This window comes from Suncus etruscus, chromosome 3 (genome assembly GCF_024139225.1).
Source record: "Suncus etruscus isolate mSunEtr1 chromosome 3, mSunEtr1.pri.cur, whole genome shotgun sequence".
NCBI lineage: Eukaryota > Metazoa > Chordata > Mammalia > Eulipotyphla > Soricidae > Suncus > Suncus etruscus.
In genome coordinates, this window is record NC_064850.1 from 60,023,702 (window position 1) to 60,051,379 (window position 27,678).

Here is a 27,678-nt window from a genome sequence, read left to right on the forward strand (position 1 = left end):
ATCAAAACTCTCAGCAAGATGGGAATGGAGGGAACCTTTCTCAATATAGTGAAGGCCACCTACCACAAGCCAATGGCAAATATTATCCTCAATGGAGAAAAACTGAAAGCCTTCCCTCTAAATTCTGGCACAAGACAAGGCTGTCCTCTCTCACCACTCCTATTCAACATAGCACTGGAAGTACTTGCTATAGCGATTAGGCAAGAAAAGGATATCAAGGGAATCCAGATAGGAAAGGAAGAAGTCAAGCTCTCACTGTTTGCAGATGACATGATACTCTACTTAGAAAACCCTAAAGACTCTATCAAAAAGCTTCTAGAAACAATAGACTCATATAGCAAGGTGGCAGGCTACAAAATTAACACACAAAAATCAATGGCATTTCTATATACCAATAGTAATAAGGATGAAATGGACATTAAGAAAACAACCCCATTCACAATAGTGCCACACAAACTCAAATATCTTGGAATCAACTTGACTAAAAATGTGAAGGACCTATACATAGAAAACTATAAAACTCTGCTCCAAGAAATAAGAGAGGACACATGGAAATGGAAACGCATACCCTGCTCATGGATTGGCAGGATTAACATCATCAAAATGTCAATACTCCCCAAGGCATTATACAGATTTAATGCCATCCCTCTAAAGATACCCATGACATTCTTCAAAGAAGTGGATCAGACACTTTTGAAATTCATTTGGAACAATAAACACCCTCGAATAGCTAAAGCAATCATTGGGAAAAAGAATATGGGAGGAATTACTTTTCCCAACTTTAAACTGTACTACAAAGCAACAGTTATCAAAACAGCATGGTATTGGAATAAGGATAGGTCCTCAGATCAGTGGAATAGGCTTGAATACTCAGAAAATGTTCCCCAGAGATACAACCATCTAATTTTTGATAAAGGAGCAGGAAATCCTAAATGGAGCAGGGAAAGCCTCTTCAACAAGTGGTGTTGGCACAATTGGATAGCCACTTGCAAAAAATTAAACTTAGACCCCCAGCTAACATCATGTACAAAGGTAAAATCCAAATGGATTAAAGACCTCGATATCAGCCCCAAAACCATAAGATATATAGAACAGCACATAGGCAAAACACTCCAGGACATTACAGGCATCTTCAAGGAGGAAACTGCACTCTCCAAGCAAGTGAAAGCAGAGATTAACAGATGGGAATATATTAAGCTGAGAAGCTTCTGCACCTCAAAGGAAATAGTGCCCAGGATACAAGAGCCACCCACTGAGTGGGAGAAACTATTCACCCAATACCCATCAGATAAGGGGCTAATCTCCAAAATATACAAGGCACTGACAGAACTTTACAAGAAAAAAACATCTAACCCCATCAAAAAATGGGGAGAAGAAATGAACAGACACTTTGACAAAGAAGAAATACACATGGCCAAAAGACACATGAAAAAATGTTCCACATCACTAATCATCAGGGAGATGCAAATCAAAACAATGATGAGATACCACCTCACACCCCAGAGAATGGCACACATCACAAAGAATGAGAATAAACAGTGTTGGCGGGGATGTGGAGAGAAAGGAACTCTTATCCACTGCTGGTGGGAATGCTGTCTAGTTCAACCTTTATGGAAAGCGATATGGAGATTCCTCCAAAAACTGGAAATCGAGCTCCCATACGATCCAACTATACCACTCCTAGGAATATACCCTAGGAACACAAAAATACAATACAAAAACCCCTTTCTTACACCTATATTCATTGCAGCTCTATTTACCATAGCAAGACTCTGGAAACAACCAAGATGCCCTTCAACAGATGAATGGCTAAAGAAACTGTGGTACATATACACAATGGAATATTATGCAGCTGTCAGGAGAGATGAAGTCATGAAATTTTCCTATACATGGATGTACATGGAATCTATTATGCTGAGTGAAATAAGTCAGAGAGAGAGAAAAACGCAGAATGGTCTCACTCATCTATGGGTTTTAAGAAAAATGAAAGACACCCTTGTAATAATAATTTTCAGACACAAAAGAGAAAAGACCTGGAAGTTCCAGCTCACCTCAGGAAGCTCACCACAAAGAGTGATGAGTTTAGTTAGAGAAATAACTACATTTTGAACTGTCCTAATATTGAGAATGTATGAGGGAAATGTAGAGCCTGTTTAGGGTACAGGCGGGGGTTGGGTGGGGAGGAGGGAGATTTGGGACTTGGGTGATGGGAATGTTGCACTGGTGATGGGTGGTGCTCCTTTTATGACTGAAACCCAAACACAATCATGTATGTAATCAAGGTGTTTAAATAAAAAAAATTATGCATTAAAAAAAAAAAGAAATGCAATTTGCTCACTTATGACTGGGATGACATAGAGAATTTTAAGATAAAGAACTCTGTTCATTGGTTAAAGATAAGAAATTAAGCACAGCTATATTTTAGCAACTTTATTTTTCAGTAGAAATATTAGAAATTACAGCTATTTCTCAGCAGGCTTTTCATAAAACTATAAGAAAATCAATTATCTATCATAGAAAGCATTAGCAAGATTTTCTATCTTCATAGATAAGATATCTGTTAACTATTTGGTCCAAGAGTATTTAAAATATAATTTTTTCAAGAATTATTTTCTTAATATTTAAATTTAAATTTAAGTCCCTTAAGTTTTGTCATATTTTTAAAGTATTTATTTTCATAGATTATGGATTTACATCATCACACTTTCATAGGGTTGTTATCAGTCCAATTATCAACATTGCAATGCCATCTTACAAATAAACTAAATTATAAAGTAAGAATTTAGAATTTTATTTCATTTAGGATACGAGAGAAATATTACAGCAGGAAGGGTGTTTACATTTCATGTGGCCAACTGAGTTTGATCACCAGCATCCCATATAATCCCTCTGAGATCATCCTAAACACCCTGGGTGTTACCCAATAAGTCCCCAAACTATATTTTTTATATTTATATTCTTCTAATAAGGTGAATTATATAATTTCTAAGAGTGCATATTTATACCCTTTATGTATAATCTTTCATACAAGTTACTGCAATTATTCTCTTTCTAGATAACAGAATATATTTTTCCCTTCTTTTACATAGCCAAATTTATATCCGTTATTGCTTCATAGATGAAACTTTCTTGATGAAAATATTTTTTATATTACCAGTTTCCTAATAATATCTCATGATTACATGGACTTAATATTTGAGTTCACCTCAATTACATTTTGTTAAGATTCTACTCTCCAAAGTGCAGGAAGATGGAATTTTAAAAATAATTAGAAGAACTCTTGAAGATAAACCTTTTTAGATGGTATAAATACTCCTGTAAGAAAACCAAGAATACTTGCTTCTTTCTCTCTAATCTATTTCTATACTAAAAGAGAGTTAACCATAATTCATGAAATAGGAACTCTCAAACAACCAAATCAGCTGGACTTCTAAGCACTTCTAGTTTCAGTAATTGTAAAAAATAAATGTGTTTTGTTTAAGTAACTCAGCAGATTTTTTTACAGCATTCTCAATAGAGTAAAATAGAAATTAGTAATGAGAAGTGCTTGCTGCTGTAACAAATCTGCAAAAATTACAGAAGTCACTTTGGAACTAGATAATGCATAGATGCTGGAAGAATTCTTAGATATTTCATAAAGCCCATCATTGAGGGCTGGAGTGATAAGACAATGAGTTGGACATTTGCCTTGCATGAAATAGACCTAGATTCTCTCTGCTGAATCCAATATGTTCTCCTGAACCCACCAGGGCTGGTTTCTGAGTTCAGAGCCAAGAGTAAGTCCTGAACATCACTGGGAGTTGCACATCAACAAAAAAACTAAACAAAACAAATAAAAACAAATCGCACGTTGCTTTGAGTATACTGTTAAAGTATACTTGTGACAGTTCAAGAAAAAGAAAAAAGATAGAGAAACAAATAGAAGGTTAATCTCCTTAGAGAATACCTAAGGGGGCACAAACAGAGTGTAGAGAAACTTTTTAAGGACATCTTAGAGTGAAAAGAGGAACATGTTATTGAAACAAGAGGAAAAGCAATCCATCCTTGTCAGAGGTGGCAAACATTTTGTGGTGTTTTATAAGGAAGAATTTTCAGGAGATGAAAATTAGTTATTTATAGCTGAGAAGCTAAGGAAAAGTTTGAAATCTGGAATTCTTATTGCTTATAGTAAAATAGGAGAAGAGAGAAGTATGTATAGTTGAATTTCTAATCAAAGAAGGAAGCAAAACTTAAAATTTTGGACAATTATTGACCTCAATATAATTCAGTAAATGACACTGACAAATGTGGCCAACAGAGCCACACTATTGAAAGAAGAGCTTGATCAGAATGAATCAGCTATAAAAAACACAGCCACCTTTTCTTATTTGTTTTGATTTGGTTTGGGGGTTACAAGCAGAGGTTCTCAGGTCTTTTTCCTGGTTCTGTGCTCAGATTAATCTTGGCCATGTTTCAGGGTTATTATTTGAGGTGCTGGTATCTAATATTGATTGGCTGCATGCAGGAAAATTGACCTATCCATTGTACTATCTTTCTGGTTCAGCACTGTTCTTTCCAACAACAAAGAACTGTTCTGAAGATGGGTAAAGACAGGTAGGGCTCCCACTCTCATAACAAAGACAGAGTAAATGGCACAAGGCACAGGCAGGTTTAAAGTACACACACACACACACACACACACACACACACACACACACACACACACCATTGGCATCCTCTCCTTGATAAAAGGGAAAATTATTTTGAACTGTGACAACCAGTAAAACTTAAGATAATGTTTCTACTAAAATTTATTTTATATGAATTCAGGGCAACATCTGGCAATGTTTAGGATTATTTACAGCACACAGGTTAGGGTTTGCTCATGGTAGTTTTGGGATCCCATGTAGTATTAGAGATCAAACATGGACCTCCAACATATAAAACATGCACTTTACTCTATCCAACCACACCTCCACTTTCCTGTCCCACCTAAACCTTTTAGATATTTTAGTAAAATGCAGGTCAATTAGTTCAAGATCTTCATTAGCCAAGTATTTTTTGTTGTTGTTGTTAGAACTGTTAATTGCAGAAGCTGGAAGAGGCAGTAGGTGACATAATTTCATTGGTCATTTTCAATCCTGCTGAAAAAGTAGCCAGTTAAAATAGAGAACTGATGACAAAGGGCAGAAAATAATGAAAGAGGACTTCCATTTAGGTAATTCTGTTTGGAAGCCATATCTGATTGTGCTCAGGGCTTAATCTTGGAAGGCTTGGTGGACTATATCCATTTTGGAGGATCAAACCTATAGCTAACCACACAGAGAACACACCCTACTTTCTCCTAAAACAGATTTTGCCCTAGCTTTCTCTTCCCTAACAATATTCCTTTTAAGATGTAAAGACCAACCTGGGCTTGATTAGAGATCCTCCCAGGATTAATTAGCATTAGATAGGTACTTTGATCTGTTAACAATTTCTGTGCTTCCTCCCATGTGGATTGAGGTTGAGCAATAAAAATCTTACTGGGAAGACAGTCAGCAATCAGACCACTAGGTTGGAAGTTCTTTGACCTCATGCTTTTTTCTCCTATGTCTGTCTTGTCTTGATCTTCTAGGTACCCTTCTCAGAACCATTCATCTGGAAATGGATTCCAGTTAGTGGTGTCTTAATAGAACCTGGGCCAGCAGCATGCAAGGGAAATGCCCAACTCACAGTTCTATTGCTCTGACCTCAGCCAGGTAACTTCATCCTATTTAAACCTGGGCTTGTGCCTTGAAGGAGCTCACTGTTTTGATCTGTGGCAGAAATTCAGAGTAATTCAGGTTGGTTGATAATTAAGAACTCAAAAATGACAGATTCAGCAGCTCTAAAGGGATGCATTAACTTTTCAACTAAAGTGAAGTGCCTCTGAACTGAAATCTAGGCCCCGTTAAGACAGACACAATAAGGGTCCTGACTTTGTACAGATAGGATACTGGTGCTGCTGTTTTCATAGAACCTGCCAACATTCTGGGGAAAGTCAATGGGGCAGTGTCTCATGGGACACATGACTACACACATCTAAAGGAGTGTTGAAGGAAGTTTCTGGTCACTGGGAAGGTTGACGGGCTATATATTTTGGAGCCATTCCCGGGAGAATCACCTGTACAGCAAGAACATCATCAGTTTGTTTCAGGTTCTCTAGAAAAAGATGTTACAGGACTTTTTTTTTTTTTTTTTGATTTAACAAAACTTTCTTGTTATTTATTTTTTATTATTATTAATAATTTTTTGGTCAAAGTGGATTACAAATCACTCACAGTAGTATTTTAGGTACATAGTGACATTGAATCAGGGGCATTCCCATCACCAATGTTGTCCTCCCTCCACCCCTTTCCCAGCATGCATCCCATATCACCCCTCCTTTGCCCCGCCCCCTTCCCGGCTGCTCCTACAAGTGGTCCCTTCTGTGTCTAGCTTGTTGTAGATTTGGTATCGATTCTGTTATAGTTGGCTTTGGTTTTGGTGTTTAAGTCCGATCATTTTTTATTTCTACTCAATGTTCATATGACTGTTTGGTCTTGGTGCCCTCCATTATTTCCCCATCAATTTGTGAGGCAGAACAAGATGGTTCAGGTTATGTGTTTCTTTTTGAGGGTAAGAAAAGAAAAAAAATTAATAAAAGGGGGGGGGCAAAAATTTAAACAAGCAAAAAAAAAAGAGAGACTATAAAAATCATCTTAAGAAAGGGAAAAAGAAAAGAAAACATAAAAATAATACAAAAAACAACAACCCTAAGAAACAAAAACAAACAAACAAACAAACAAAATCCTAAAAAGCACCACAACCAAACACTAACCACGGTCCTGAAATAAAGAAGAATCAAAGCACGGGGGGGGGAGGGGTTGGGGGGGGGCCGGGGGAAGGTAAAGAAAAGAAAAAAAAAACGAGCTGCAAGAAAGGAGCAGATGAACAAAGGACACTGTCTTTCGAACTTCTCCATAGGAGGATGGAAAAAGAACTGGAAAAATCTGTCATGTTAAACAACCCTATTTCTTCATTCTCTAAAAAATTTTAGTCTGTTTATTGCTTCTTATGTATATCAGGCTTTTTGATTAACTTCCCAAAAATAATGAGAAAATGTGTCATCTCCATTTTCTTGCTACCAAAAGTCTACTTTACCTTATGTTTTATTTTGTTTAAATGATTATTGGGATATTATTCTGTTTTGTGAAAGGTATCTCTAAATCTAGCTAGCAATATATTCACACACACACACACACAAACACACGTGCGCGCACATGCACGCACGCATAAAGATTTTTCTTACTAGTTAATTTTCCATTTTTCCCATTTACCTCCCATTTATTCATTATGTTTCTCTATCTCGGCCTGCTCTATCCTTTCCTATTCCCCCTTTGATTTTATCTTTACTTATAATATAATCTATTAAGAATCTATTACATTAAGAAATAATTTACTGACATTTTATTTATGACTGTTTTCTAATCATATCATGTTAGTATTTATTTTGTGTTTGAGCAGCAAAACTGACAAATCATATGCTTTCAAAGTGTACAGTGGCTAAACAAAGTTTTGTCAAGAGAAACAGCAGGTTTTCTTCATCAGAAATTATTTTATTATTTGTTTTAAATCAATTAAATATAACTTGTAGCAAAATGGTACATTGACAATAAACAAAACTAATTCCCAAGGGTTACACAAGGACAATTATTGACCTTCTGCTTTATTTTCATATGCAAGAGCAATTATTTTTAAAAGGCAACAATTTTAAAAGGCTTTTAATAGCATGTTTTATTTTTTAAATAGATGACTAGTAAAACTACAATTATTATAGCAAGCTAATATGTATTGTTTCAAATATTGAATTTAGACTAGTGTTCATAATTAAAAAATAAGTATTGTAAAATTCATTAAACGCATTTTCAGTTTTACTGGAAATATAGTTATCTCCTAGCTTAAAATCCTAGTCTTAACAACTGTCATTATGCAAAAATACCAAACTTGAGCTTTTTGGGGGAAATAGAAGAATCATAAAATCTCTCATTTATTCCTAAAAATAGTTATAATTGATTAAAGACATGGCAATTCAAAGAAACTTCAACTTGAATATTGATGTTAAACATTAAATGAGTATTGTTCTCCATTACAGATATTAGCTTAATCTGCCTTAAGTTTGAACAATTTGCATGTGAGTATATTGCCAAATATATTTTGTGATTTTAATATACACATATAAAATGCATACAAATTTTAGGTATGTTTAATTTTAGGAAATTTTTATAAATCAGTTTATTTTTCTGAATAAGATTAAAGATATACTTTAAGAGTAATTCTTGGTGTCCCATTTATTCAAATGAGAGTAATGCAAAATGCTCAAAGACAATGTTAACAACAGTGATAACAACATTGATATTCTCTAAATCAAATTATATAACAGTACAAAATTTACTTTTCATTTTCAGTTGTCCTTTCAAATAATTGGTTGGGGGTATATTAAAATTATTTTGCTATATTTACTTAACTTATGTTTTTATTGAAGTAATGCATGAAGACATTGTAAAAATATCAGGTTGTTCATCATTGAATATGAACATGCTTATCATATAATACATTAAATTCACCATTAAATGCCAGTTCTATTTCTATTAAATTTATTTTTTAAAAAATTATCTACTTTTTTATGAACAGAAAGAATAATGGCACCACCATGTAAAAATGTAGAAATAAAGGAAAATAAAAATTTGAGGAAAAAAAGTTTTGAATTTACCAATCTTTCCTCTATAAATACTTACTTACATTCCAACTAACTAGCAAACATGTTTGTAGTTTTTAATCTGTTTCTGAAGATAAACACAGCAATATGAACAATGGCATTGTTACCACCAAAATAAATTTAAGTGATAACTATCAAACCTGTCAAAATTCATGTTAAATTGAAAGGGCAAAACTATCTATCATAATGATGTATATTTTTATATAATTTCAAAATAACTTCTATAGATTAGTTTTCTCCATGAAGATAAAAACATTTTTGTGTGATCATTTCAATACTAAAATTCTAAAGGAGGCTTTATAGGCTTTAAATATGTTTGTATTCACAAAAATCATGGAGCTTTGTTTCAATTTAAATCTATTTCTAATGAGTTTAGCCAAATAATTATCACATTTATGTTAATGCATCAATTATTAGATTCAGTTCTTATTCACAGTTATGCCATTTTATCTGTTGGTAGCTTTTTAAGAGAACAATACTCATTTGTTCTTTAGCAGAGTGTTCTTGGCATATAATATGTTTCAGAAAGAGAGTTATCACAAATTCAGATACTTGATATTTCTTTTGGTTTTGGTTTCTTTAGTATAATGAAACATGCCATGAACATGTCAGGTTACAAAATAAATATGGTAGGACATAATAACAAAAATTAAAATGACAAATATTTAATTTAAAGCAAACATAATTCTTACACAAGCATTAATTACATGTCTGTTAATCTCTGTGTAGAGAAAACTAGATATTATTATCATCTCTATAAAACATCTAGTTTAAAGAATATAATATATATATTTAATTTTTAAGAGAAGGAACAATCTTCTAAATAGATTTCAGTGCACCAAAGATAGTACTGTTTAGCTCTTTCATAAAAAAACTTACTACCTTGAAAAATATCTTCACAGAATTTGGATTCCTGTCAAATAAATAAATATCAAATTTAATTATTTAAACTTCATGTTAGCTTTTACAATCATTCCATAACTCTTTCAAAAATTAATAGTAATTCCAATAAAAATACATTAAGTCCCCAAGTAATCTATACTTCTATGAGGATAGATATTTTAAAATATGTAATAATTGACTATATTCTTATCTATTTTAGTCATGCCAGCAATACTTTCTTTGCCTACTTTTTGAAATGATCTCAAACAACATAGTTTTATTTTCTTATATCAAAGTTGAGTTTCCTCTCGAGAATCTGGAACAGTGGCATTGCAGATGCTGTTTTTCCTACTGGGCTCATGGTTTGGAAGGTATGCCAAAGGATCTGGTCTAATTATATACCTAATAAAGAAAAAACAAAGCAAGTAATTAAGTCATAAACAAAGACAGCTTAATTCACACTAACCTTTAAGAATGCTATTTCAAATAAATATTTCAAAGATTGTAGATTGCAGATTATTCAATCAGTATTTCTCAACCTGTGGGTTCTCTGGATAGCAATAGGTCCTCTTGCATATTTCAGGAGGGCCACAGATAGAAAAGGAACTCAGGGGACTGCAGATCAAGAATGAGGCCAATGGGCAGGATGGATTAATTGCCTTGAGGTTTATTTCTTATCATTCATAAACAAACCCAAACATTTCAATAGCATTAAATTTTGCTTATAAAGGATGTCTGAAATAAAAGTTAGCATAATTTTCTTGAATACCTCTAGAATGTGATGTATGGATCAAGAATGCTAAGTATTAAAAACCTTGTCCCTTGTCCCAAAGATTAATATCATTTACTCTATGAGGCACATACAAAGAAGAAAAATAAATTCTAATTACATAAGAACAAAAAGAACAGAAAGAATTAGAGAATACTCCATTTGGGTGGGGTTGAACTTAACTGGATTTGGAAATAACAAAATGTTAATTCCAAACATCAACAATAGAGGACACCTAAGAAATATAAATAATAAGAGTGGAGGGCCCTGAGAGATAGCACAGTGGTGTTTGCCTTGCAAGCAGCCGAACCAGGACCTAAAGTGGTTGGTTGGAATCCCGGTGTCCCATATGGTCCCCAGTGCCTGCCAGGAGCTATTTCTGAGCAGATAGCCAGGAGTAACCCCTGAGCCCTGCCGGGTGTGGCCCAAAAACAAAAACAAATACAAACAAAAAAAAAAAGTGGAAAGTGGAAAATAGTGGTAAATGCTGGAATAAAAATAGGAAATATCTAATAAAGGACTTTTGATTGCAGGATAAGTACTTTCAGACTCTTATTGCAAAGACAATGCTTATAAGAGAATAAAAAATGCTGAAATCTAAAAAATCTTGTTTAAAGGAACAGTTCACTTTGTATTATAGTTTTATATTCATTTAGGAGATATATGAACAGAGAAAGTACTTTAAAAGTGATTATGTGTTCAGAGAGTTGTACAGCAATAAGCCTATTTCCTTTCAAGAGTCTTACCTAAATTCTGTTCCTATTACCTCATAAGGACCACCCCCCAAACAGTGTCAGGAGTGATTTCTGAGTGTAGAACCAAGACTAAGACAGAGACAATCCAATAAGCAAAACCAAGTATCAAAAAAAAATAAACAAAAGTAACAAAATTTTTAAAACACTAGTGAAGAGTTTTACTGTTAAAAATCAAAGAAAAATATTCATGCAACACACCCCTTAGTGAAAATGAGAAAAGGCAATATAAAAGAGTCTTATTTTTTGCTAAAAAATAGTGAAGATTATTGTCCTCAAATCTATAAACTGAATTTTATTATCCATGCACACTGCTTTATAATTACTTTAAATATCAATAGCATTTTTGATCAATGAAGCTAATAGTGCACATTAAGGTTTTTAATGTGCCATCACGTAATAATTTATTATTCTTTGAAGCAAATTAATGTTATCCTTTCTTTTAAAATTAATTTATCAAAGCAATAAAGTCCCCTTTCCTATTATCATTTTTACTAAATTATGAGCCTAATAAAATGATTTCTTTCGAGTGTTTTAAAATACCATTTATCATACTGGCCGTTTTTTTTTCTTCCATGAAAGTTATTGGCCAAAGTTACACTAAAATTTAATGATCTTAATGCAATAGAGGTTGTTACCATAGCCTGAAACTGAAAAAATATTATAAATTTTAAGCTTATAAAAAGTAAAAGTATTTAAAAGGCAGGAAATGTCTGATTTATTTATCTTGTATGCACTATAAAATAGATATTTTATTCATTAAAACTTGTGAAGAAGGCTTCTGAGGGAAGCTGTAATTCAATTCGTAAAGCCCAAGTATGTGTGACCTCAGTACAACATATCCTCCCATCATTGCGCATCTGTGTCTGAATATGGAGCCATCAGGTCTTCATGAGTGGGCTGAGCGTTGCTGAGAATGCCCTTTATCTCCCCACCTCCCAGCACCATTGGCCATGCCCTTCTGAAGTAGACATACACAGAAAATAAAAATTTCCAGTCATTTCATACACACACACACACACACACACACACACACACACACACACACACACACACACACACACACATATATATGGGGGGCATACCCAACAGTGTTCAGGGGTCACGCTTGGCTTTGCATTCAGAAAATGCTCCTGGCAGGCTTGAAGAACTGTATAGGATTCCAGGAATAGAACCCTGGTCTGTCCTGGCTGGTCACATGCAAGGCAAATACCCTACCACTGTGATATCTCTCTAGCCCCATCAAGTTATAAACAATGATTTATAGAGAGATATATTCATAGACCTTAAAAGTTAACAATAGCTTTTAATCTCATTAAAACTAATCAAGCAAAATAATTAAATTGGCTCAAGAAATCTGCAATTTATTAAGAGACAGGGAAACAAAACTTTCAAAGCTACACTAATTAACGCAACTTTAATTTGAAGATGTGTTATATGTTTGGTTTGGCAGAGAATCTAGAAAATTAATAAAATTATTATCATGGATAACATTAATATAAATTTAAAAAATAAAAATAACTTTTAGAATCCTTAATATTAATTAATAGAAGTTATATATAAGCACGATGCAAAAAATCAGCCCAATTTTGTTTTTTAGTAGTAATACATTAAATGTAATGTCTTGAATAAGAAGTTGCATGTTAGGTGCACCATAAGTAAGAGATTTTCATCTAACATAACGCCCTTGAGACATTCAATATCGCTACTGGATACATTGTTTTACAATATGTGTCTAAATCTAGCAGCTGAAATCATCATTCATCTTATTAATATACTTCCTAGTTGTATCTGAGGTTAATTATAGAAGAAGCTTCACATTTATTTGGGCCAATGTTAGTCCCGATGATTTGTTTTTTCTAAGATATCTTTTAAAGACATTAATTTTTCTGTCCTAAAATGTAACTCATCTTACTATATAGTATCCACTTATTTTACTATTTTTTTGTATTTTTTCTTAGAGAAAACTATGTTAGTTTTATTTGTCTAAAAGACAAAAGCTAAATATATCCTATATAGCTAAACCTTATCTTCAAATCTTTTGTACTGGATTTCTATCTAGTTTCTTGATATTACCACTTAGAACTTTGAACAATGTACCTTAACTCTAGCTACATGATCTCTTTTTTCTTCCCAGTCAACAACTTAACCTTCCTACTTGAAAAATTGCTTTCCTACTCTAATTTGTTTCAGCTATTAGCAAGCTGTTTCTTTTTCCATTTACATAGAACTTTAAAGCCACTGATGCTTGATCATTTAGATTTTTTTTACTCTTTCCACTTCAATAGCCAAATATTACATTTTGCCTTCATAAATTTTTCATATAGAAATGTTATAAATGTGTCCATTATCCTGTCACAATGAAGTGTCTGCTTTCCTTCACCCTACATAATAGTTATTTAACTGGTTTAATAACTGGATTTGTTTTGTTTTAGGGCCACAACTGGAGGTTTTCAGGGCTTTTTCCTAACTCTCTGCTCAGGGGTCATGCCTGGAGGGACTCAGGAAAGACTGTTTGGTTCTAGGGATTGAACAAGGCAAGTGCCCTACCCACTATGCAGTCTCTTTGGTACTGCTTTCCCTATGTTTATGCCATCTCAATCTTAATAATTTCTGGTAATTCTATTTCTTAAGTTTGTACCCTCACCACCCTCACAAGCTGGCAAAAAAGAAATTGGATTCTTATGTTTTGACATAGTCCTAGCTTTTGTTCAAAACCACTTATGTGGAATTATTTTATGCTCTTAGCATATTGTTTTTTTTTTTTAATTCCTGAAATCTCTGACCTTACTGATTTAGATACAAAGAAGTTTTTCAGACATAAGACCAAGACATTTGAATATTTGGCAATCCTATATGTTACTTGTGCAGTTTGCACCTCTTCATAATCAATCTCTGGATTAAGCCAGTTCAGCCTCGGGGATATGTGTTTTGAGGACAAATTTCGATTAGGAATTATTCTCTTCAAAATACATTCAAAATACCAAATATGGTCAAAATACCTTTTCTAAATCATTGCTACTTTTATTTACATATAAGGACTTCCCATTGTCTATAAGGTTTAATTTAAAATTTTGTTATCAAAAATTATATTTGGCATTGTATTTGATTTTCAAAGGTGTTTTGAAGATTCTAGAGTCAAATATGGTATTTTCCATTATTAATTTATTAGATAAGTACAAATTCTTTTAATCTAGTCAACCTGGCAATTCCAACTGTTCTGTTATCTAATTGCACAAATTATCTCTATTTTGGAGACTAGTTCAAATCCAACTTTCTCTGAAATTAATTCAAAATTAACTCAAATTAACACAGTGTCTTCTACTTTGAATTCAGTAAAACACTGAAAAAATTTGTCATAGTCAATAGATGCTTCATATATTATTGATAACATTATAGTACAGGGACAAAGTGTTAGCACAGTTGTTAGGGCATTTGCCTTGCACACTTCTGACCCAGGATGGAAGATGGTTCCAACCACAGCATCACATATGGTCCCCTGAGCCAGGAGTGTTTTCTGAGTGCTGCCAGTTGTGTCCAAAAAAACCCAAACAAAAACAAAACAAACCTACATAATAGTGCAAAACCTACATAATAGTGCAAAGGACTACTAACTTATTATCATTGTAGTGTGTTAATTAAAATCTAAGCACTTTATATTATAAAGATTAATATATTTATTATATTATATTATAATATATTATAATTATATTGTGTTATATTCTATTATAAAGATGTATTGATCTATATCTATCTCCCAATTTAATATGCTGATGCCATTGAGTACCACTAATGGCTCATGCTTGGGATGTCCCATTGGACAACCTATACTAAAAACATATCTCTTGTTGGGCTGGAGCAGTAGCACAGCCATAGGGCATTTTGCCTTCCATGCAGCTGACTTCGGTTAGATCCTTAGAATCCCACAAATCCAGGGGCTATTTCTGAGCCCATACCCAGGAATAATCCCTGAGCATCAATGGGTGTGGCCAAAACAAACACACACACACAAACAAACAAAAAAATAGCTGTTGTCAAAATGTCAGACCAATCTTTATCTTGGCGCAATTCAACAAATTATTAATGAAAACATAAGATGGTAAAGACAAATTCTAGCTCTGCCACCAATATGTTAAGCCAGCTCTAGTATAAGTGCACATGAACAATTCATATTATTCCATGAATAAAATTACTGCAGTCAGCCTCTCCCTTTTAAATACTTCTATCCATTTTACTTCAGCTTTTTTGGAGCTCTAAATTATTTTGAAGTAAATCCTGTGGGATATTTCTGGTTATATTTGACTCTTCTTTTTAATGTTACATATATTTTCTCCTGCTTTTCTAGAGAATAGTTCACAGAATACAGAATTAAGCTTTCCTTCCTTCATTTACTCTACTGCACTATTACAGCTCTTTTAAAAATGCATCACTCTCAAAAAGATGTAAATTTATTTCTGGACACAAATAAATTTAAATTTTAAAATATTTTAGCTTTAAAATATTGAATAATGTCAAACACAAAAATATGCAATATATGACTACTGACTTCCTAAAATAAATGTCTTATAGACATAGATATCAACTTACACAACATCATTTAGCTCAAGTCTGGTATCTGGAGATGGGTTAATCAGAATGTAAGAGAGGGTACTTTGTTGATCATTCATTTCATCTGGAAAATAAAGAAATAACAAGTTTGTTATAATATTTTCAGAAAAGGTCATGGGTCCTTGTAAAGCATCTTATGTTCAAACTACATTGCTGAAATTAATTTTGAATGAGTTTTGCCCACAGTATCACTGTGGGTTTACCTATTTTTAAATTCTATTATGACAGATAAATCTAAGAGGCACTCATTTCTGGCAATATATCATTTGGCAATAAATAATAAAAATTAAGTACTTAATTACATTTAGAATGACCAAGCTTGTAGTTTAACCTGTTATATACAGGACTGAACATTATTCTTATTCACAATGATTAGATACTGGGCATATTTTATTTATTAGATCTTACTAATAAAAGACATAATTGTGGTTTTAGATACTATCCAAAAAGATATCTGTAATGGGTCATTATTTGAAGTCATTTAATGATATTGCATTTAAGAAACATCACAAAAACCTTTAAGCAACTTTTGGACCAAAATAGTTTGACTCTATTAAATGATATGTCTTATATAAATCATTATGATATTTCTTCAGAATGCCAGTAACATGATGATAGAAATAAGTTTTAAAGTCAACTGATCTAAATCATTTAGTTTTCCTCTGAAAAAAAATGCTTTATTTTTTTTTTAGTTGTAAGCACCACTCCAGAGAACTATTTCATGATATAAGAAAAAATAAGGTGCCAGGGATAAAACTTAGGCCAACCCATATACAAGATATGTGTTCAATGACTTGGATTTTATCTATGGCCCCTAAGCAATGTTTTCAAAACAAAATATTAAGTCTTAAACTTTTCAAATTATAATTTTAATTTAATTATTTGATGGTGACTTAGTATGAAGTACAATACAGAAAAGAAAACAAGACATTGAAATCTCAGTTATCCCGCTAGGAAGTCTATGCTGAAAAACTCATTGAAAACAAGATTAAACAGCAAACCATGTTGGCAAACATTTCAATTAACATCCATTTTCTAAAGGTTACATTTTCTAAAGGTGTAGAGGTTTAAAGCTATGAGGCCAGTCTTTAAAACTCTACTTTAGGGCTGAAAAATCTCAAAGCGTTAGTACACATGTATTGTGTGTGTCAGGCCTGAATTAGATCCTTGGCAATGCCTGGTCCATGGATTACCACTTTGAGTGAGTCCTGAGACTACGTTGGGGATAGCCTTTGAACATTTTTGAGTAGGCCATAAAAATCGAACAAAACAAAACAAAATAAAACAAAAAACTCATGGTCTAGAACCATAATATCCTTCTAGTCATTCCAGTTGTCAACAGAGGTAGCTTATGAAAGATGTACTAGTTTGCAGTTAAATAAAAATCTAAGAATGTACTGATAGATATATTTCAATACTAAAAAAAAAGCTTCAAAAATTAAATTTCTTTCCAAAAATATAGAGAAATTTCTGATAAGCAATTTTATGCAATGAAATTTATATTATTCTATACAACACTCTATCAAACCAGTAAAGAGTAATTTATATCTCCACTTAATTAAAATATGGCTGAGCTCCAGGTCAGTCAGTCTCACTTTTTTTTTCATGTCTGTGTTGCTTTACAGTTATTTTAGTCTGATTGTTCTTTTCCAAGATTTTATTATTTACTCACTTTCTCAAACTAGTCTTTGAGAAACAGTGACCACATATAAAGCACAATTCAACAATAATTTTACCAGTAAAATGTCTATTATTTTTTCTCTATTAATGATTTAAGTTTAAAAGATTTTAAGTTATTTTTAAATAAAGGGATTCTGAATCTTTAAGACTATCCTAATTACATCATTTATGTTTGCATAGACATAAAAGAATTAAATAGCAAGGCTGGAGCAATAATTTAAATGGTAGGTGCTTGCCTTGCATACAACCACAATACGTTCCATTTCTGGCACTACATAAGGTCCTCTGTGCACCTCCAAGAGTGATCCTTGAGTGCAGAGCCAAGAGTAACCTCTGAGCACCAACAAGTGTGGTCCAAACCAACAAAAACAAAAACAAAAAAAATCGAATAAAACCATTTCAAAGAAACCTAATATATTTAGTGAATAATTTTTATTTCCTTTGAAAAAGCTAACTCATAAAACAGAATCATATGCTACATTTGATCCAGAAATAATATTTGCTAAAGAATCTGTTGTGATGACATTCACGATCTGTTTTACAGTAATTTCCGGCTTAGCAAAATCAAAAGGCATTTATTTTGCACAAAATTTAAATAAATATTTCGTCACCTTACTTAAATAAAGTTATGCTTCAAACAAAAAATTGAAATAATAATAGAAAATCTAAAAATTTATAAAATTTTTAGACAAATTAAACTAACAAAAAGTACTTTCCCAAGTACTTTATATTGGGTGTTTTTATTTGAACAATTTAAAAGTTCATATCATTTTTCAATTTATGGCTATCTATAGTACTTTCATGGCTTAAGAGTCATTTTATTACTAGTTAGCTATTATAATTTGTCACACAATATCACACTATTTTGTTCTTCAAGTTAGTCACTTAATTCTGTCCAGATAAAACTAGAGCCACACATAATTTTAAACAGGAGTAGGAGCAATGAACAGGAGAGGCAAAATCAATTCTCTTTAAGTCATTATAGTGACTTTTGAGTATATTATACAACTACACAATAATTATACAATTAATATACTCTTCAAAATAGTAGTGTTATCAATATTATTCACAAAGTTTTTATATGGTAATAATTACTTTGAATTACTTGTGGATTCTACTATTGTTGTGTTTCTTATTGGCTTGGTAAAAATTCAATAACTTGTTCATTCAGAGATTTGACAAATGTAGCTTCTGCTCTAATTATAACAGATTATTTCTGAAATGCCAAAAGTCTTTTTGAGCCACTTTATAGTCAATTCTCCTTTCTCACATGAGTCCTAGAAATGAATGTTTTAAGAAGTAACTTTTGAGAAGTTGTTCTATAAACCTTTTCCTCTTTGCATGTTTTTATCATGTATCCTTGTTATTGTATGAAAAAATTTTAATTATAAATTTGTTATATTAATATAGCACAACATAGTGATATACCACCTAATGATGCTGTTTGTCTGTCTGCCTGCTTGCCTGCCTGCCTGCCTGTCTGTCTGTCTGTCAATCTATCTATTGGTTTTGAAGCCATACTCAACAACACTTAATGGATACTCCTTGTTCTGCATTCAAAAATCACTCCTGGCAGCGTCAGCAACCATGTGGAATTCTGGGGATCAAAACCAGGTAAGCTGCATGCAAAGCAAACCTATCTGTTGTTCTATTGCTCCAGCTCAGAACCATTTAAATTTTTATATTCTAAAGTAAAAATAAATTTGCAATGTATAAGCAAGAACATTTTTACTTTAAACAAAATCATTTGCTGTAGTACTGTCTATTGCTTTATGATAAAGCTTTAACTTTCCCATATCTATTCTTAAACAGTTGTATTAAAATGTAGTATTAAAATTTGACTATTTCACATTTATTTTTCTTCAGTTGATATTGTATACATTTCTACTAACATGCTAGAAGCTGCACAATGTTTACTATAAACAGCAAGTTATCTTCGAACAAAATTATAAAAATAGAGGCTCATATTTTAAATTTACTCTTATGCTAACCGTTTATTTCATTTATGTCAATTTCAGATGTTCCTTTTTGGTTTGCTTTGCTATTTTTCACAATTCTGTTCTCTTTTGTGCATCTTGGTCTTCATCTCTATAACACAGAAACTAATGACAAGACACAATATAGGAAATCACTAAAAGCTGATAATAAAACACCTCAGAAGGAGCTAGAGGAAAAATACAGATTAGTGTTATATTGTTATTGCTTAAGTTGAACTGAATTTCTCATCAATAAGACCCCATTAAACTTTGAAATTATTAGTTAATAATTAGAATTAATTATTAATTCTTCTTCTATCCATTCCCTTCTCTTCATTGAAGACTAGAATCATATAACTAATTGTTATGAATCTACCAAAAATCACACTCTAGTGTTTCAAGTTTATTTCCTCTTTTAAATTTTGCTGTCAGCTCCTATGACTTTATGTTTACGAAAATAGCCTGTAATAATGATGCTGATGCAAGCTTCATTCAGTAGACATTCATTATACATTTGAACAGTGAGTTATAAATAAATTATGAACTTTGGGACCATAATGACAGCACAGTGTGGTAGGGTTCTTGCCCTCCATGTAGCTGACCTGAGTTTGATCCCTGGCATCCCCTGTGGCTCCTCAGCCCCACCAGGAGTGATTCCTGAGCACAGAGTCGGGAGTAAGCCCTGAGCACCACTGTCTATGTCCCCAAAGCCAATAAATAAATAAGTGAATGAATTTGGAACCTTTGGGAGGTGCAGTTTGTTCATGCCTCATTTACTTATCATTGCCTGCTCTTGTTCTCTACCTGCTTGTGAGACAAACATAATCGCTGCTATGCTATGGAAACAGCATACTCCTATCATCTCAAATATATAAAGAATAACATAACAGCTACTTAATATCTTTGTATTTTGAATACACCTTTATTAACTGATTTTTCTACCAATACAGATATTTTTATGTTCATTAATTTTACCTCATGTTAAGCTTAGATCAGTTTTAATTCACTTTTTAATATTTCCTTCAGAAAACAAATTTCTGCACACTATTGATTTACATATTTTCTAGTTATTTCAGAGCATAAATAATTATGGATTGGAAGTTCTTGTTGTTTTAACAATTTATAATGCTCATTACTTATACTCATTAACTGTTTTGTACAAACAATAACACATGTTGGAAATTTCATTTAAGTAATTATTAATTAGTATCCTCAATAATAAAATAATGTAATTAAATTGGCCATATTTTTACATACATATGTCAAGACATAATACAAAATTTATAGTCATGCAAATAAAATAAATGTATATGTAATTGTGATTAACTAACTACAGTGTTAATTATGTAAAAATATTGATATCACACAAATCAATGTTCTGGGAAGATATGATTTAAATCTTTGTGGTTTTTGGTTTGGCATATATGGAAAATTTATCACCTAAATATTTTCATTAGTTACTAATTATTATCAGTTCAGAAATTAGCCCTTTTGAAAGCATCGTTAATTTATCTATTAAGAAAAACCAATTTTTACTATTAAGATAATAAGGGAAAAAATGAGATAAATTTTAAACACTCGGGCATATATCCCTGGGTTTCTGACTACATCCATATGAAAATGGAGCACTTCCAAAATAGAGAATGACATAATTTATCCCATTTTCTCTGAATATATATTGAGACATATGTTGATTATAAATATTATTGTTTTGTACTTAATTGTATTAGAAAAAGGTAAATAGCACTTCTAAGTGAATTAAAATTCAGTGTGAAAATATAATAAAATAAATGTCTATGTCATTTATTGTGGTATGAAATATATACTTTATTCCTCCTACATATAAAAAGTTATGAAACATTCAAACATTTTTTTGTTTGTGGCCATACCCTGCAATGTTCAGATTACTTCTGGTTCCATACTCAGGACTTACTACTCCTGGTGGTGTTCAGGAAACCTAATTGGATGCTGCTGATCAAATCAATGTTGGCTGCATACAAATCAAATGTTCTATCTCATTTCTTCAGTGCATATGAAACATTCTAGTAGAATTAATGAACTATGATGTCTTTTCCCTTTTGGAAATACAATTTAGGCTAAAATTGTGATGAATTCATAAAAGGTACTTTTTATGAGAAATATTTTATTTAAAATATTAAGACACATATTGACTGCTCATCTGTATGATATAAAGAAATATAGAATGGGAATAACAAAGCACCAGAGCCTAAGAATTAATCTGTAGAAAATATCTTATCATGGTGGGAAAAAAAGGAGTGAATTGGCATGGGGATTTACTCCAATATATGAAGTGGGGTTGGAACACTGTATGCCTGAAGAGCTATTTATTTTTAATCTTGGTGTCTAAAAGTAAAACATTAAATAAAAATAAATAAGGTATAAAAATGAACAGTGGTTTATAAAAGACTCTGAATATCTGGAGTTAATGGACTTCCAACTATAACTACCATTACTACTACTGTTATTTTACTATCATCACCATTACCACCATATCTATTCATAGGCTTGAGTGGGAATAACAATATTTTCCAATTAATTTTATTGATTTTTTCATAAAAATTAATTTAGGTCAAAAGTCAGCATTAGAAATAATAATTAGTTCAGCTATCAGTTACGCTTATAATTTATCTTTTATTTCAAATATTTTCCCACCTCCTATCCTTTAGAAGGTATAAAGTATATTTTTAACATTATTTATAAAGCAGCATTTTTCCAAACATCGACAACTTTGAGTTAATTTTCATATACATGTTGAGAAACTAATATTAAGTCTGATTTTGAGTCCTAGCAGGTACAGTCATCAAACAAAACAAATACAGAAGAAGGAAATAGCATTATCGATAAATCAAGAGAAATAAGGATCAGTTGTTTTTAATAGTGTTCTATGAAAAGTAAATTGAGCTGATAGCATGATGACATGGAATATACTTAGTTTAATAAAAGAAATAAAAGTGTTAAAGACCAGTACTTCATGAAACACATGAGATCACATGCATACTTGTATATATCTGTGTTTCTGTTTGAATAGGAAGCAGACTCTAATTACTTAAAAAATAAATTAAATTATTCATAGGGCAGATGACAAGATTTAGTTTGGAAGGACCCAGAGAGTATGAAAAATATGGGAAAAGAATCATTTTCTCCTTGAGAACGAATAAGTCAAATGTATAGTATATTCAAAAAATATCCAAATAATGCTAAAAAAATAGCCATGCATTATCAGATATTAGATATGCTAAAAAAAACCAGCAAATAAAACAGTGGTTATTTTGTCTGGAAAGGTAGACAGACTCATGGTAACATGATAATACTGTCTGAATGGCTCATTAGTATGTCTACTTTTCGATCTGATAAAAGCAGAATCTAAAATCACAGATAGTTCCTTGGATAGTACAGTGGGTAGGGTGCTTGCAATGCCACTAAGATTGATCCCAGAGCACAGAGCCAGGAGTAAACCCTGAGAACTGAGAACCCAAATACAAAGATCAAAAATAAATCAATGGAAACATTGGAAAGAAATGTTTACTTCATTATTTTTAAGCCAAATACACAGAATATTCAGAAAAATATAAATGTATTCCTTTAGATTGAATATTTAAATGTAAAATGTGAAACCAAGTAATTATTGAAAGAAAACATGATAAGAAGATAGAATTTCTCTCTAAATTAAGAGAAGGTATAAAATTTACTATTACTTACCGTAGCTAAACTATTATTAAAATATATGTTAAACGCTATATTAAAATATATTATTTATGGCCAGAGAGATAGCACAGCAGTAGGGCATTTGTCTTGCACGCAGCTGAACCAGGACTCCTTGGTTCAATCCCCAACATCCCATGTGTTCCCCCAAGCCAGGAGACATTTCTGAAAGCATAGCCAGGAATAACCCCTGAGCATCACCGGGTGTGGCCCAAAAACCAAAAAATATATATGTATATATTTTATGTATATATTTTGTATTTGTATTATGTTATTATAGTTATTTGATTATATATTACATTTACATTATATTTTATTTGTTATTCTGTTATTTATATTTATTCATATTATATATAAAATGTATTTGAATATATTCGAATGTGTAATGCAATAACTCAATAGTGCAGAATTATGTCTTATTTAATAAAGAAGAAAATTAAATAATAATGTGCATCATTCTAGTATACCTACTATAATAGCAGCTTCTAAAAATATAAAAAGACCAAGAATGAATCTAATATCTATTCAGGAAAAATATAATCAATTCACTGTACGGAACTACTCATATAAGAAGATACTCTATCTCAACTAAAGAAAATATTTTGAGATTTCATTTAAAAAATGTTGGCTTGGCATAACATCCAAAAATTTTACATATATTCTGCTGGCAAAAATTTAGAACAATAGATTCTTAAACACTTCCCTGGTTAAAATGAAAAATTAAGCACAGATAAGAAAGACATTTGGTCAATAACTAAATTATACTGTTAGATATAATATTGTTTGTATTTTATTAAATCACAATGAAGGAAATCATAATATTTACTTAAATAGAAATCAAAAAATATTGGACATATTAATATACTTCTACCATCTGTATTTTACTATTTATTTTAAGAAGTGGAAGACTGTGATTTAGGAAAATAACTCAGAGAGCTGACATGTATTCTTTCTCAGTGAATTGATCATGGTAACCTCAATACGGTCAAACCCAAATTGTACCATATTCCTATAGCCAAGTATTAAGCTATCAGCCTACACAGTTAGACTTAGCAATATTGGGAGTGGAATCAAGGTCCCCGTAAGGACAGTTTGGCAACCTCTACTCCATAAAAAGAAAGAGATGGATGAGTAACCACAAAGTTTATGATCAGGATGCCAGAAGAAAGGAGACTGTGGGAATGACATGGAGTCAGTGTTACTTTATGTGAATATATTTTATAGTAAGCATCCTACTATGTTCAATAGTGTAAGAAGAAATTATTGACTGATAGCACAGCAGGTAAGTCATTTGCCTTGCACGTGGTTGACCTTGGTTTGATCCCTGGCATTCCATGTGTTCCCCAGAGACTATAGAAAGTGATTTCTGAGCGCAGAGCCAGAGTAACCTCTGTGCACCACAGGGTGTAGCTCAAAAAACAAAAAAGAAAAAGAGGAAAAAAAGTGAAATTATTAACTGATAATTACTATTAGTCATCAAGTGCCAGTTACTATTTTATAAAACATTGTGTATCAGGCTAGTGCTGGAAGCAATGTAGTCAGTAACAATATGACAATGGCAGTAACAAATATGACAGTAGCAATATGACATAAGCAACATTGGAGAATTAGCAAGGAACAAATGGTGTTCTTGCTAATCAACTTTGTCGCAAACCTTGCATTACAGTTATTCTCTAAGGTTAACTTAATTATATAAATGTGGGCATATTTGGGTTTTTTTTGTTTTGTTTTGTTTTTGCTTAGGGTTTACACCTGACCTTATGCTTAGGGATCATTCCTGGTGGTGTTCAGGGGACTCTATTTGTGGTGGCTGGTATTGAGCTCAGGTCAATCTCATTCAAGAGTCTTAATCACTGTACCAACTTTGGGCCACTTAAGATAAATACATTTTAAAAATCTCTAGTAGTAAAGAATAATGATAATTATCTTTGTATTATTTATTGGAACCATATTGTGTTGTTCCTATAAGAACAAGAACAACATCAGAGCCTAACATTTTTAAGATCTGTATTATATGAAGTCAAATGCTTTTGGAGGATTGAATACAATTTTGGAAGATTTTTTGTTTTGAAACCACAAGAAATTACACCATTTTACAGGTAAAGTTTGGTTCACCTAACTAGACAACTGAGCTAATTTGTTAAATGGTTTATGCCTGACTTTTTTTTTTATCATTTCTATGTTCTTTAGAAGTTTATATGAATATTATTTGTTCATTCAAACAATTCAAACAATTTCATTATGCATGCAAAATGAAACTGTCCTTCATTCAATTAGAGCCAAGAACACCACCCCAAGAAATCACAAATCAGTCTCATACAATACTTTGAAAGTGCGTACCGTAGCCCACGGTAGAAAGACCCAAGTGTTTCATTCTATTTTTCACAAGTTCAGCAAGCTCTTGTCTCTCCGACCTCCTGTAGAGGTTTAGTCGTTGCTGGGTGATTTTCTCAGCTGCTTTTCCAGAGTGTTTGGGACCTTTCCGACTCAGTCTGCGGGCCCACTGCATGCTCTTTCTCCGCAGCAAGGGATGGTCTGACTGGTCGCTGGACGTGGAGTTACGGTGGTTACTTCGATGGTGCCCTTGTTCTTTGGAGTCTTTGGTGTCTTCCCACTCTTCTACGCTGATGGATATTTGAGACTTTAAGGAAACAGATAATTAGGTTAGTTATATTAAGAATACCACTACACTACACTGAATCAACATTTGTTAAAAATACCTTTGCGTAATTATATATTTATTCATGACAACTTTCAGAGAAAGAGCAAAATTGTACTCATGGACATTTATTTTCTTTTCTAAATATATGCAAAATATTTTTGTAGCTTTTATTATCCATCTATCATCTATCTATTACTTATCTAATATATCTATCTATATATCTACCTAATTTGTTTTTATGGGTTATAACCTGTGGTACTGAGGGGTTACTCCTGGCTCTTCATTCAGAAAATACACCTTATGTGCTTGGGAGACCATATAGGATGCTGGGGTTCAAATCTGGGTTGGCTGCATGAAAGACAAATGCCTTATCTAATGTACTATGGCTCTGCCCCAAGCATTACTTTTTTATATTCTAGAATTATCATGAATTCCAGGATTGAGTGGTTGGAAACTTCAAACAAGTATTTTAAAATATTCTTCATATAAAGCCCAGAAACTTTTCTAAGTCTACTACAAATATTTCACTTGAAATTTATGTAAAAATTTATATATATGAGTATATATGTATATATATTTATATAAATTCTGCAGGGTCACACTTACTTGCTGTTTTTAAGGATAATGCCTTTTGGCACACCAGGACCATATAGGATGTGAGAGATTGAATCCAGGGTAGTCACATGCAAGGCAAGTGACTTATCAGCTATCCTATTTCTCTGGCACTTATAAAAATTACTTTTTTGAAATAATAATTTCAATAGTGTTTAAGGTATTGCTCTTTCTAACAATGGCAATGAAATGAACTTCACAAAATATAATATTAGTTCCTCATATAATACAAAAACTACAAAGATACATTTTTATTCATGCATTATTATTCAGCTATTATTTAATGAGTTTGCTGATTAAAATATTAGAACACACAGTTCAAGAACTGGTATCAGTATCCTACATAAAATAAGTTTTACATATATTATTTTAAAATAACCAATACAATTTAAATTAGTCTATTTTTTTACGAACTCAAAAAGTCTATTTTGATATACTCTCTTACTACTAAATTTGATTTTGAAGAAGGTCTCATTTGATTGTTGACACTTAATAAAGAAAATCTTCCTGTTTTAAAATTGTTGCTTTTCATAGCAGAACATCATATGAAATGCAACAATGATCAAATCATAAATTCTTACTTGCTTAAAGCATGCACATGCAAACAGCTTCATTAATTTCTCTATAACAATAGTCACATCCATAAATAAACTGTCTTTCCCTTCTACGGGTGGAATTTTAAACTTCATCTATAACATGCATGTGATACTGGCTTTCAAAGTAATGAAATGTAAGTTACCAATTTGAGTAAATTCAGGAGGAAGAGCCAATAAAATCCTTTAAAAGTGAATATAAATGATGAAATCTCAGTCAATACCTTATATTTTCTTTCAATTTATGAAATTATTTTATAGTTAAATGAAGATTTACATTTGTTACAAAATATAAATATGCAAATGATATAAAATTAATTTTATATATTTATAAGATAATGTTTCTGAGAAAATTTAGGAAATATTTAGCTTTAAGAATTTAAATAATTAAATTATTTAATTTAAAATATTAAGAATTTTAATATAAGTATTTTGCTATAATACATATTACTTTTATATAGTTCTTAACTTATTCTGATTTTACCAACTTGTTAGTATAGAGAAATTCTGTGAAAATAAAATGTACAGATGCTTAAGTTACATCTACCATAAATAATTTCAGCCTCTGTTCAGGTTACATGTACTTTATTTCTTCCTTGAGTACCTCTTTGATCCAGCTGTTTTTGAGCAGCATGCTGTTTAATCTCCAGGTGTTAGATTTTC

General features: G+C 32.0%; 1 protein-coding gene across 1 annotated transcript in view; it reads right to left on the minus strand.

Annotated features, from left to right (window-relative positions):
- Positions 1 to 9,842: 9,842 nt before the first annotated feature.
- KCNT2 (potassium sodium-activated channel subfamily T member 2) overlaps positions 9,843 to 27,678 on the minus strand; it is a 359,575-nt gene continuing 341,739 nt past the window's right edge. The window contains 3 exon segments of the mRNA XM_049769750.1: positions 9,843 to 10,042; positions 15,749 to 15,833; positions 25,489 to 25,789. Of these exon segments, the coding sequence (XP_049625707.1) occupies positions 9,931 to 10,042; positions 15,749 to 15,833; positions 25,489 to 25,789 (498 nt within the window). The 3' untranslated portion in view covers positions 9,843 to 9,930.